At 38.5% G+C, this 12,216-nt stretch overlaps 1 protein-coding gene across 5 annotated transcripts in view; it reads left to right on the top strand.

Annotated features, from left to right (window-relative positions):
- Positions 1-12,216, top strand: part of LOC140200367 (C-terminal-binding protein 1-like) — a 159,824-nt gene that overhangs the window by 135,611 nt on the left and 11,997 nt on the right. For all 5 annotated transcript variants that reach the window (XM_072263595.1, XM_072263592.1, XM_072263591.1 and 2 more), the window contains one exon: positions 3,041-3,168. In XM_072263595.1, the coding sequence (XP_072119696.1) occupies positions 3,041-3,168 (128 nt within the window). The remainder of the gene's footprint in view (positions 1-3,040; positions 3,169-12,216) is intronic.

The following is a 12,216-nucleotide window of genomic DNA, read 5'->3' as shown; positions in this document are numbered from 1 at the left end:
GCCAACCAGGTCCCTGAGCTCCCCCATTCTGATCAAAAAGACGCAACAGCGCCTTTACTTCCTGCGGAGCATCAAGAAAGCTCACCTCTGTCCCAGGATACTGATGGACTTTTACCGCTGTACCGTTGAGAGCATACTCACCAACTGCATCTCAGTGTGGTATGGCAACTGTCCCATATCGGACCGCAAAGCACTCCAGCGTGTGGTGAAAACTGCCCAGAGGATTATCGGCACCCAATTGCCCACCATTGAGAACATCTACCATAAACGCTGCGTGGGTAGGGCGAAAAGTATTATCAGAGATGCATCTCACCCTAACCATGGACTTTTTACTCTCCTCCCATCCGGTGGGCGCTACAGGAGCCTCCGCTCCCATACCAGCAGGCACAGGAAGAGCTTCTTCCCTGAGGCTGTGACACTGCTGAACCTCTCATCACAGCGCTAAGCAGCATTGCATCCATATCATACTGTCTCAGTACTTTTATATTTGTGTGCTGTAGCACTTACTTTTTATTCACAGTTATTTTGTAAATAACACTATTCTTTGCATTTCTGGTCAGATGCTAAATGCATTTCATTGGCTTTGTATCTGCACAATGACAATAAAGTTGAATCTAATCTAGATGAAAACTCAGCAGCTCAAACAGAGGGTGGAGCATTGAGTAAAGAAAATTTCATTCTTGGCTTTTGAGCAATTTTGATGCTGATTTACTTTAAGATGAAAGTTAATTAAACAATAGACTTACAGTGCCTATAAAAAGAACTCACCCTCCCTTGGAAGTTTTCATGTTTTAATGTTTTACAACATAGAATCACTGGATTCATTTTGGCTTTTTTGGCTGATCAACAGAAAACACTTCTTAGTGTCAAAGTGGAAAAAAATTCTACAAATTTGTCTATATTTATTACAATTATTAGGCACAAAATAATTGATTACAGAAGTCCTCACCCCCTTCAAGTCAGTATTTAGTAGGTGCACCTTCAGCAGCCATTACAGCCTTGATTCTGTGTGGATAGGTGTCTATCAGCTTTGTACATCTGAACACTGCAAATTTTCCTCATTCTTCTTCACAAACTTTGTCATATTACATGGAGGTCATGAGTGAACAGCCATTTACAAGTCCAGCCACAAATTCTCAATTGGATTGCAGTCGGGGCTTTGACTTTGTCCCTCCAGGACATTAACTTTTTTTTTAAGCTGTACCTGTGTAGCTTTGGCTTTGTGCTTGGGGTCATTGTCTTCCTGGAAAACAAATCTTCTCCTAAGTTGCAATTCTCTTGCAGAGTGCATCAGGTTTTTCTCCAGGATTTCCCTGTAATTTACTGCGTTCATTTTACCTTCTACCTTCACAAGCTTTCCAGGGCCTGCTGCAGTGAAGCATCCCCACAGCATGATGTACCACCATGCTTCACAGTAGGGGTGGTGTGTTTTTGATGATGTGTGCTGTTTGGCTTATGCCAAACATAGCGTTTAGTGTGATAGCCAAAAAGCTCAGTTTTGGTTTCATCAGACCATAGAACCTTTCTTCCAGCTGACTTCAGAGTCTCCAACATGCCTTCTGGCAAACTCTAACCGAGATATCATGTGAATTGTGTTTTTTTTCCAACAGTGGCTTTCCCTTCGCCACTCTTCCCATAAAGCTGTGACTGGTGAAGCACCCGGGCAACAATTATTATAGGAGATGGAACATTTCAGTTCCGTCTCTCCCATCTCAGCCACTGAAGCTTGTAACTCCTCCAGAGTTGTCATAGGTCTGTTAGTGGACTCCCACAACAGTCCCCTGCTTGCATGGTCACACAGTTTTTTAGGACTGCTTTCTCTAGGCAGATTTACAGCTGTTCAATATTCTTTCCATTTCTCGATGATTGACTTAACTGTACTCAAAGGTATATTCAGTAACTTGGAAATTTTCATGTATCCATCTCCTGACATGTGCTTTTCAATAAATTTTTTTGTGAAGTTGCTCGGAATGTTCTTTCATCTATATTTTGTAATTTTTGCCAGGATACTGACTCACCAGCAGTTGGACCTTCCAGATACAGGTGTATTTTTACTACAATCAATTGATTATACACTAATGAATTCCATTTAACTAATTATGTGACTTCAAAAACCAATTAGTTGTACCAGTGATGATTTGGTGTCATGTTAAAGGGGATGAATACTTGTGCAATCAATTATTTTGTGTTTTATATTTGTAATTAATTTAGATCACTTTGTAGAGATCAGTTTTCACTTTGACACAAAAGTCTTTTTTTGTTGGTGTGGGGGTAAAAAACAATAAATCCACTGTGATTCAATGTTGTAAAACAATAAAACATGAAAATTTGCAAGGTGAGTGAATACTTTTTATAGGGAGCCCTTCCCTCCAGGGCTAAAACTGTAGTATAAAACTGACACAGCAGGTGTTCATCTCGGATGACGATCTTGTGATTCAACCCATATAGCATGAGTGAAATATATGGCCCTCTGTTGTGAATAAGCTTTTCTTATAGATCAACAGTATTACCAGCATTTGCATTCACTTGGATATTCCCAATCAATGCAGACCAAATCTGAGAGTACTGGAACAAAGTCAGACTGTTAGACAAAGATAGTCCACCTCTCGGTTACAATTTCATAAACTGCACTCTAATAAAGGTTTGATAAAGTACCAAGTTTTTAATTTACTCTGAAGCCTTTATCCACATTGAACTGTTAAGGAATGGCCCAAGGATAATGTAGCTTTTTACTACAAGTGTGAAATGAGAAAAAGCTGCTGTGGCATTTGTCTTGCTGTCTGTCAAATTGTTGTTCACATCATGAATTCAATTCTTAATAATTATTTTGTGATTTCATAACATCTATCCACTTGGCTTCACCTCAAGTCATTGTAGTAGTGTTCAAACCAAAGGAGTTAGATGGCTGGTCCATTAAACTTGCAACAAAAAGATGCATTTATACTCTACAGGACTATTTCTCATGCTTGTTCTTGAAAAGCTTTTTTTTTCTCAGATTTGTAAGATACTACATTTATAATTTCTTCTTGGTGTCTTTTAGCTTTAGTCAGGGGCCCTTGAAGGATGCACCAAATCTCATTTGCACCCCACACACAGCGTGGTATAGTGAGCAGGCTTCAATTGAAGTGCGAGAAGAGGCAGCTAGAGAAATCCGAAGAGCTATCACAGGTATGATGTGATGTTTGCGGTCTGAGTATTATTAATTAGGAAATGGGGAGGAACGGTCCTGGAATGAGCACTCCATGTGTGCAGTGCCATGGCTGTTGTGCCTTACAATTAATAAAAAGTATGCATCCTGTTAGTTTTGTCAGTTTTGAAACAGCTTCATTTCGATTTTCAAGGACAAGGGCCAAGGCAAATTGGCTTATCTGTTCGCGTTCTTGGTGGAACAAATGAAATCAGTGATGTGCAAAGATGCTGGAATTAGAAGACTCCTGTGATCTGGAGTAGTTTTTAGACTTTCAGAACAAATTCACGGAATGTTTTTTAATATAAAGATAAGAATTCAAAATATCACAAAAGGTTATAAAGGCAATGTTTTCCATAAAACAATATAGAGTATTTGTATTCTATTCATAATTGCAACTAATTCTTTTTTAATTGCAACTTTTTAAAATTACCTTATAGTCCTGCTTTAGATATATTTGTGCAGTTGGAGCAAATACCAAATACTGAATCAGCCACAAGAGGACAGGAGTGTGCCTTACCATCAGCATGGGAATTGTACTTGTGCTATCCTGTGGTAGAAACAATTACAGCACAAACTGCAGCAGAAGAGTGATCTTGCTTTATAGCTCCTCAGTCCTTTTCAACATCTCTTGTAGTTATGAATTGGCACTTACCAGTGAAAGTCAAAATAGAAACTCAGATGCTGAAAATAGAACAACAGACTGAAAAAAATCATGTCAGGCAGCATCTGTGGAAAGAGAAAGATTTTAACACTCTGGGTCTGAGATGTTGCCTGACTTGCAGAGTAATTCTATCATTCAGTTTTACTTCAGTAGTTACAGATATTTGAATGTGTGAAGCAGGAGTTCGTCACTCTGCTCTTCAATCTGTTCCTCCATTAATAAGATCATGGCCGATCTGAACTGAATTAGTTTTGCATTCCTGTCTATTCAAGATGACTATTAAACCCTGGTTTACTTTCAGTCTTTTTTTTATTGATTTAAAAGAATAAGGGTAAATACAAACCGGAGGAGAGGTTATCTCAAATACATAATTCAGTAATAATACAAACAAAGAAAGGGAGCGTACGCTGTCAAAATCATGTACAGTATTAAGCTAATATAAAGAGAAAAGAGAACCACCTCTCCTCTTAACAGTTCATGGGGGAAAAAGATGCAAAATGTTCTATTATTGAGAGGGAAGAAAAAACCCAATAAACTAGCCTAAAACAAAAAAAAAGGTGTACTGGGCAGTCTATTTTGAGGATACAGTTGAAAAAAAAAGGCAAAATCCTTCTGATCAAATCTAAAAAATTCACAGAGAAAAAAGAATAATTAACTATAAAAGTAATAAGAATTAGATCATATGAAAATATTGAATAAAAGGTCGCCAAGTTTGCTCAAATTTAAAAGATGTATCAAACGTCCAACTTATTTTCTCCAAACTTAAACAAGACATAATGGAGGAGAGCCAAAAAAATACAGTAAGTGGATCGGGATCCTTCAGGAGCTCTCAGCAAAGAAGCCCAGGAGAACCCCTTTACCGAGTTCTCCTCTAAGTCCAACCATGAAGGACAGTCCTGCATATCTATACAGTGAATCCAAAAAGTAATATAACAAATATTAATTGCCCAGTAATAGAGTCTGAAGTTTGGTAAAGCCAAGCCACCATCTTTTTTAAATTTTTGCAATAAAGGTTTACTCACTCTGGAGCTTTTATTATTCCAGATATATGATAAGATCATAGAATCTATTCTATCAAAAAACAATGGAACAGCTTGAAACGTGTATAAGAATTTCGGTAAAATTGTCATTTTTATAGCGTTTATTCGACCAATTAACGACAATGTCATAGGCGACCAATTAGAAAGCGTTTGTTGTGGATATTCAATTAAAGGAAGAAAATTATATTTATATAAATCTTACAAAAGTTTTAGTAATTTTAATACCAAGATAGGTAAAATAATTTTTAGCAATATTAAAAGGTATTAGATCATATTGATCCGAATAGTTATTAATAGGAAATAATTCACTTTTATGTAAATTTAACTTGTATCCAGAGAAAGTACTAAATTCAGTAAATATGGATAACATAGAAGGGATAGATTTCCTAGTGTCTGAAATGTAAACTTATAAGTCATCTGCGTACAACGAAACCTTATGTACTTTATCCCCTCTCTTAATACCCTGAACAGAGTTGGAATCCCTAAGAGCAATAGCAAGTGGTTCTAAAGCCAAATTAAATAATAAAGGACTAAGAGGATTTGACGAGTTCCTCTATATAGTCTAAAATAAGGAGATTTTTGTTTGTTAGTTATAACCGCAGCCACCAGGGCTTGATAGATCAGTTTGATCCAGGAGATAAATCCCAGACCAAAATTAAATCTCTCCAAAACCTGAAATAAATAGGGCCATTCCACCCTATCAAAGGCTTTCTCTGCATCGAGAGAAACAATGCGTTCAGATTCTTTAACTGAGGGAGAATAAATAATATTTAACAATCTTCGAATATTAAAATGTGAATACCTATTTTTAGTAAAGCCAGTTTGATCATTTGAAATAACAGTAGGTAAAATATTCTTAAGCCTATTAGCCAGAATTTTAGAGAAAATTTTAAAGTCCACATTCAGTAAGGAAATTGGTCTATAGAAGGCACATTCAGATAGATCTTTTCCTTTTTTAGGGATCAATGAGATTGATGCCTCATAAAAAGTTTTGGAGAGGTTCCCAGAGGATATAGAATCAGTGAAAGTTTGGCATAGATGTGATGTAAGCATTTCAGTAAAAGTCTTATAAAATTCCACTATATATCCATCTGGTCCCTGAGCTTTCCTTAGTTGCATAGAGGATATAGCCCTAGCTATTTCCTCTTGTTTAATAGGTGCATCTAATGTGTTAATATCTTGAATAGAAATTTTAGGTATATTTAACTTTTGCAAAAATCTATTCATAAAGATAGTATCAGAAAATTCAGATTTATATAGATTAGAATAGAAATCCATAAATATCTTATTAATTTCATGAGGGTCTAATGTTTCAGTTCTGTCTGGTCTACGTATTTTCAAAATCTGTCTTCTGACCATATTTGCCTTCAGCTGACCAGCCAGCAATTTACCTGATTCATCACCATGTATATAAAATTGACTTTTGGATTTAAAAAGTTGCTGCTCAATGGGAATGGTCAAAAGCAGATCATGCTGTGTTTGGAGTTCAACCCTTTCCTTATATAGATCTTCACTAGGTCTTACTGAATATATTTTACCTATCTCTTTAATTTTATTAGTAATCACTAAAAGTTCTGCTTAGGTTTTCCTTCTTAAACCTGCTTAATATGCAATTATCTGTCCCCTAAGAAAAGATTTCATTGTATCCCATATAACCAAATTTGACATACCTTCAGTTGTATTAAGTTCAAAAAATAAAGAAATTTGCTCCTTGATAAAACTAACAAAAGTTGGGTCTTGTAACAATATGGGATTCAGTCTCCACTGTGACATTTTCAAAATATTATCAGAAAGCCTCAAAGTTAATTTCATGGGTGCGTGATCCGCCAACGCAATGACATCATATGCACAGTCGGCAACGGAATACAACAATCGTGTGTCTAGAAAAAAATAATCAATTTTTGAATATTTATGATGTACGTGTGGGAAAAAAAGTGTCTTTGTCATTAGGGTTCCTATATCTCCAAATATCCACCAAGCCATGTTCTAATAGAAAATAATAATACAGGTCGCCGCTTTATTAGGAAGCAACGGATTGGTTGATGACCTGTCAATTGACGGATTAAGACAGCAGTTGAAGTCACTGCCCATAATCAGCTTATATTCATTTAGATTCGGGAGCGTGGAAAATAGCTTCTTTAAAAAATTCAGGACTGTCTGAATTGGGTGCATAAACATGTACCAAAGCCACCTTTTGACCACATAGCAGACTAGTGACGATTAAATATCTTCCAATCATATCAGTAACAGTATTAAAATGTACAAAAGGGATTTTAGAGTTAACAAAAATAGATACCCTTCTAGTTTTATTTATTGATAGAGAATGGTATAAAAGTCCCTTCCAGAATCTAAAAAGCAACTCTCATTCAACATAGACTTAAGCCCCTTGATAAATTCTCAACCACCTTCTGGAGAGTTAATCTTTTGTGGCTGAGAGTCAGGTGGAAAAATTATCAAATGTGCTGGATAACAAAGCGACAGACGACATTTCATTTTATCTAATTCAGCCATCAACCCCTGGTATTTCCTTCTTTCGGCAAAGATTTCCAGGGCGAAGTCCTCCACTGTACGAATTTCTGTTGAATTGTAGATTAGCTGACCCCTTTTTCTTGTCTCTCGGTGGTTGTAAAATAATGCAGGGATAGTATCAGTGGTCGTGGACGTAGCTTGGGTGGGGGCTCAGATCGTGGGATTTGAGAAGCTGTATTGAGTACAGGGTTCGCTTCAAGAATCCCATTAAAAAGTGAATGCAGCATATCTGAAAAGAACTTTTAACAGGTCACCGGTTTCAGTATTTTCAGACAAACCCAATGCAAGTTCCTCCTGTGCATTCTGCTATCTAAATCAATCTTTTTTTTCTTCATTCTTGATAATTCCAAAGTAACTTCATTAAGTTTCTTTTCCATAGATGACATCTTCAATTCTTGCTCGTTAAGTTTGCCTGAATGACTGCTGTTCCCTCTCAATTTGATGAATAGTCTGTTTAAGAGTCTGAAATTGAAAATCCAAATTCTTCAAAGATTCTTGAACAGTAAAGATAGATTTTTCAAGCTTTCCGTTAGCATCCGTCAGTTTATCAATCTTAGTGTTAAGCGATCCAAATTCAAGTTTCATATCTTGTATTGAAGAGAATATTAGACCATCAGACAAAGGAGCAGAAGTCGGCCATTCGGCCCATTGAGTCTGCTCTGCCATTTTATCATGAGCTGATCCATTCTCCCATTCAGTCCCACTCCCTCGCCTTCTCACCATAACCTTTGATACCCTGGCTACTCAGATACCTATCAATCTCTGCCTTAATACACCCAATGACTTGGCCTCCACTGTCGCCCGTGGCAACAAATTCCATAGATTCACCACCCTCTGGCTAAAAAAATTTTGCATCTCTATTCTGAATGGGCGCCTTTCAATCCTTAAGTCATGCCCTGTCGTACTAGACTCCCCCATCATGGGAAACAACTTTGCCACATCCACTCTGTCCATGCCTTTCAACATTCGAAATGTTTCTATGAGGTCTCCCCTCATTCTTCTAAACTCCAAGGAATACAGTCCAAGAGCAGACAAACGTTCCTCATATGTTAACCCTCTCATTCCCGGAATCATTCTAGTGAATCTTCTCTGTACCCTCTCCAACATCAGCACATCCTTTCTTAAACGAGGAGACCAAAACTGCCCACAGTACTCCAAGTGAGGTCTCAGCAGCGCCTTATAGAGCCTCAACATCACATCCCTGCACCTATACTCTATTCCTGTAGAAATGAATACCAACATTGCATTCACCTTCTTCACCACCGACTCAACCTGGAGGTTAATCTTAAGGGTATCCTGTACGAGGATTCCCAAGTCCCGTTGCATCTCAGAACTTTGAATTCTCTCCCCATTTAAATAATAGTCTGCCCGTTAATTTCTTCTGCCAAAGTGCATAACCATACACTTGCCAACATTGTATTTCATTTGCCAGTTCTTTGCCCATTCTTCCATTCTATCCAAGTCTCTCTGCAGACTCTCTGCCCCCTCAGCACTACCGGCCCCTCCACCTATCTTCATATCGTCAGCAAACTTAGCCACAAAGCCATCTATTCCATAATCCAAGTTGTTGATGTACACTGTAAAAAGAAGTGGCCCCAACACGGACCCCTGTGGAACACCACTGGTAACCGGCAGCCAACCAGAATAGGATCCCTTTATTCCCACACTCTGTTTCCTGCCAATCAGCCAACACTCTATCCATGTATGTAACTTTCCTGTAATTCCATGAGCTCTTATCTTGTTAAGTAGCCTCATCAAAGGCCTTCTGAAAATCCAAATATGCAACATCCACTGCATCTCCCTTGTCTAGCCTACTTGTAGTTTCCTCAAAAAATTGTAATAAGTTTGTCAGGCAGGATTTTCCTTTAAGGAATCCATGCTGAGTTCTGCCTATCTTGTCATATGCCTCCAGGAACTCTGTAACCTCATCCTTGACAATCGACTCCATCAACTTGCCAACCACCGATGTCAAGCTACCAGGTCTATAATTTCCTTTTTGCTTCCTTGCCCCCTTCTTAAATAGCGGAGTGACATTTGCAATCTTCCAGTCCTCTGGAACCATGCCAGACTCTATCGACTTTTGAAAGATCATCGCTAATGCCTCCGCTATCTCCACAGCTACTTCCTTCAGAACATGAGGGTGCATTCCATCTGGTCCGGGTGATTTATCTACCTTTAGACTATTCAGCTTCCTGAGTACTTTCTCTGTCGTAATTGTGACTGCGCACACTTCTCTTCCCTGCCACCCTTGAGTGTCTGGTATACTGCTGATGTCTTCCTCAGTGAAGACTGATGCAAAATACTCGTTCAGTTCCTCTGCCATCTCCTTATCTCCCATTACAATTTCTCCAGCATCATTTTCTATCGGTCCTATATCTACTCTCATCTGTCTTTTACTCTTTATATACTTGAAAAAGCTTTTAATCTCCTCTTTGATATTATTTGCTAGCTTCCTTTCATAGTTAATCTTTTCTCTCTTAATGACCCTTCTTGGTTTCCTTTTGTAAGCTTTTAAAAACTTCCTAATCCTCTGTCTTTCCACTAATTTTTGCTTCCTTCTATGACCCTCCTTTGCTTTAACTTTGGCTTTGACTTCTCTTGTCAGCCACGGTTGCATCCTTTTTCCATTCGAAAATTTCTTCTTTTTTGGAATATACCTGTCTTGCACCTTCCTCACTTCTCGCATAAACTCCAACCACTGCTGCTCTGCCGTCCTTCCCGCCCGTGTCCCTTTCCAGTCAACTTTGGCCAGTTCCTCTCTCATGCCACTGTAATTTCCTTTACTCCACTGAAATACCGACACATCAGATTTCGGCTTCTCTTTTTCAAATTTCACAGTGAACTCAATCATGTTATGATCACTGCCTCCTAAGGGTTCCTTCACCTCAATCTCTCTAATCACCTCCAGTTCATTACACAATACCCAATCCAGTACAGCCAATCCACTAGTGGGCTCAGCAACAAGCTGTTCTAAAAAGCCATCTCGCAGACATTCTACAAATTCTCTGTCTTGAGATCCAGAGCCTACCTGATTTTCCCAATCCACTCACATGTTAAAATCCCCCACAATTATCATAACATTGCCCTTCTGACAAGCCTTTTCTATTTCCTGTATTCTTCCTAAAGTAGAAAGATCCTCCGATTTCTTTGTTCGGATTGTTCCGTTTCGGGAAGGATCTTGCAGCGTCTCAATTCAACACTGGATCGACTTCCTGCCATCATAGTTAAATCATAAATCCTTCAACAAAAATAGTGAATCTTCAACTTAAAAAGGATCTATCAGTGGAATGTAAGATATAAAAAGTAGAGCCACAGTGAAAGACACGTCTCACTTCATTTGCTGCAGAATGGAGTCCTAAACCTCGGTTTAACAAGTATCTGTTTACCTCTACTTAAATGATTCAGTCTGTGTTTTTACCGTCAAATAGGGAGTTCCTAAGACTTTTGACCCTTTAATAGAGGGAAAAATTTGCCTCACTTCTGTTTGAATTGACAAACTTTAATTTTTAAATAGTGGTCCCTAAATCTGGATTCTTCCAGAATATTGTTTGATTGTTGCAAGATTCAGGAGCAGGGGTTCCCAACCTTTTTTATGTCATGGACCCCTACTGTTAACCACGGCGGCCCCTGTTCTGGAGACCTGAGTTGAAACCTGTGATTATTGCTGTTTTTGGTTTGTCTTCAACCCATAAATCTAGGTGATTAAAATATATTGTAGATGCTGCAGATTCTGAGAACTTTGATAGTTTGTGGTGATATGTGGGAATCACAAGTACTTCAGTTAATTTAATATGTAGTATTAAACATATTTATTTTTCTCATCCTTCATTCTTATTTGAATTAAAGAGACTGAACAACAGAGCCCGTAACTTGAATGTGCCCTTGTGTGCTAGTTCAATAATCTTCACTTATATTTGGAAACTGTGTGCTCCACAATGTTTCAAAGGCCTCACGGTCACCACCATCTAAGTTGGATTTGGGCCTTAAGTTTAAAATTTTGATTAAGGATTGTTATTAAATTAAACTAATGTGACTTAATAAACACATAACGTAAAATGAAATGAAACTACAGTTTTTGTACGCATCAAATGATACGGCAGCATGGCTGGCGTAGGTTTGAGCAGCTACAGACGCAGTGTATCTAGCCCTAAGCTCTAGGAGCGATTGAACTCTGTCTGAATTCTGTGGTGCAATGTGCAGCTGTAACAGTTGCACATCTGTTAGCCCACCTTTAGGATAGCAATATATGTTTGTAGGGGTGTTCACCAAACCTGGAGGTTAGGTTGCAAACATTTTGTCACCAGTCAAGGTAACATCATCAATGGGTTTATGGTATCAGTGCGGGGGGGGCGGGGGGCTGCTGCAGACGCCAGAGGAACCAACACTCGCAATGGCCCATACCAGGGATACAGGTCAGCGGACATCATTCAGCTATCTAGTTGGCTGGCACCCAGCAGAGACTAGCGGCTAGTGTGACAGCCAACCAATCAGAACAAGTCAGGCCAATATAAACATGAGCACTTGGCAGAAACAACACTCAATTGCACAATGATGATGTCACCTAGACTGGTGATGTAACGTTTGTGACCTAATCTCCAAGCTTGGTGAACAACGCTACAAGCAAGAAGCTAACCTGAGCTACTAATCCCTTTCATTTCAATCAATGTATGTACCATCCAGCTCACTGGAGGAGCACGATAAAAGAAAATATTTTAAAAAATTGGATAAAAAATTTACTAGGGAATGCTAAATAGCGATATTCTAAGCTAGTTATCTCTTTCCCCTCTATCTGAAAT

The sequence above is a fragment of the Mobula birostris genome, chromosome 7 (genome assembly GCF_030028105.1).
Source record: "Mobula birostris isolate sMobBir1 chromosome 7, sMobBir1.hap1, whole genome shotgun sequence".
NCBI classification, from domain to species: Eukaryota; Metazoa; Chordata; class Chondrichthyes; order Myliobatiformes; family Myliobatidae; genus Mobula; species Mobula birostris.
The sequence above is the reverse complement of the archived record's forward strand: the minus strand, read 5'-3'. Positions and strand labels throughout refer to the sequence as shown.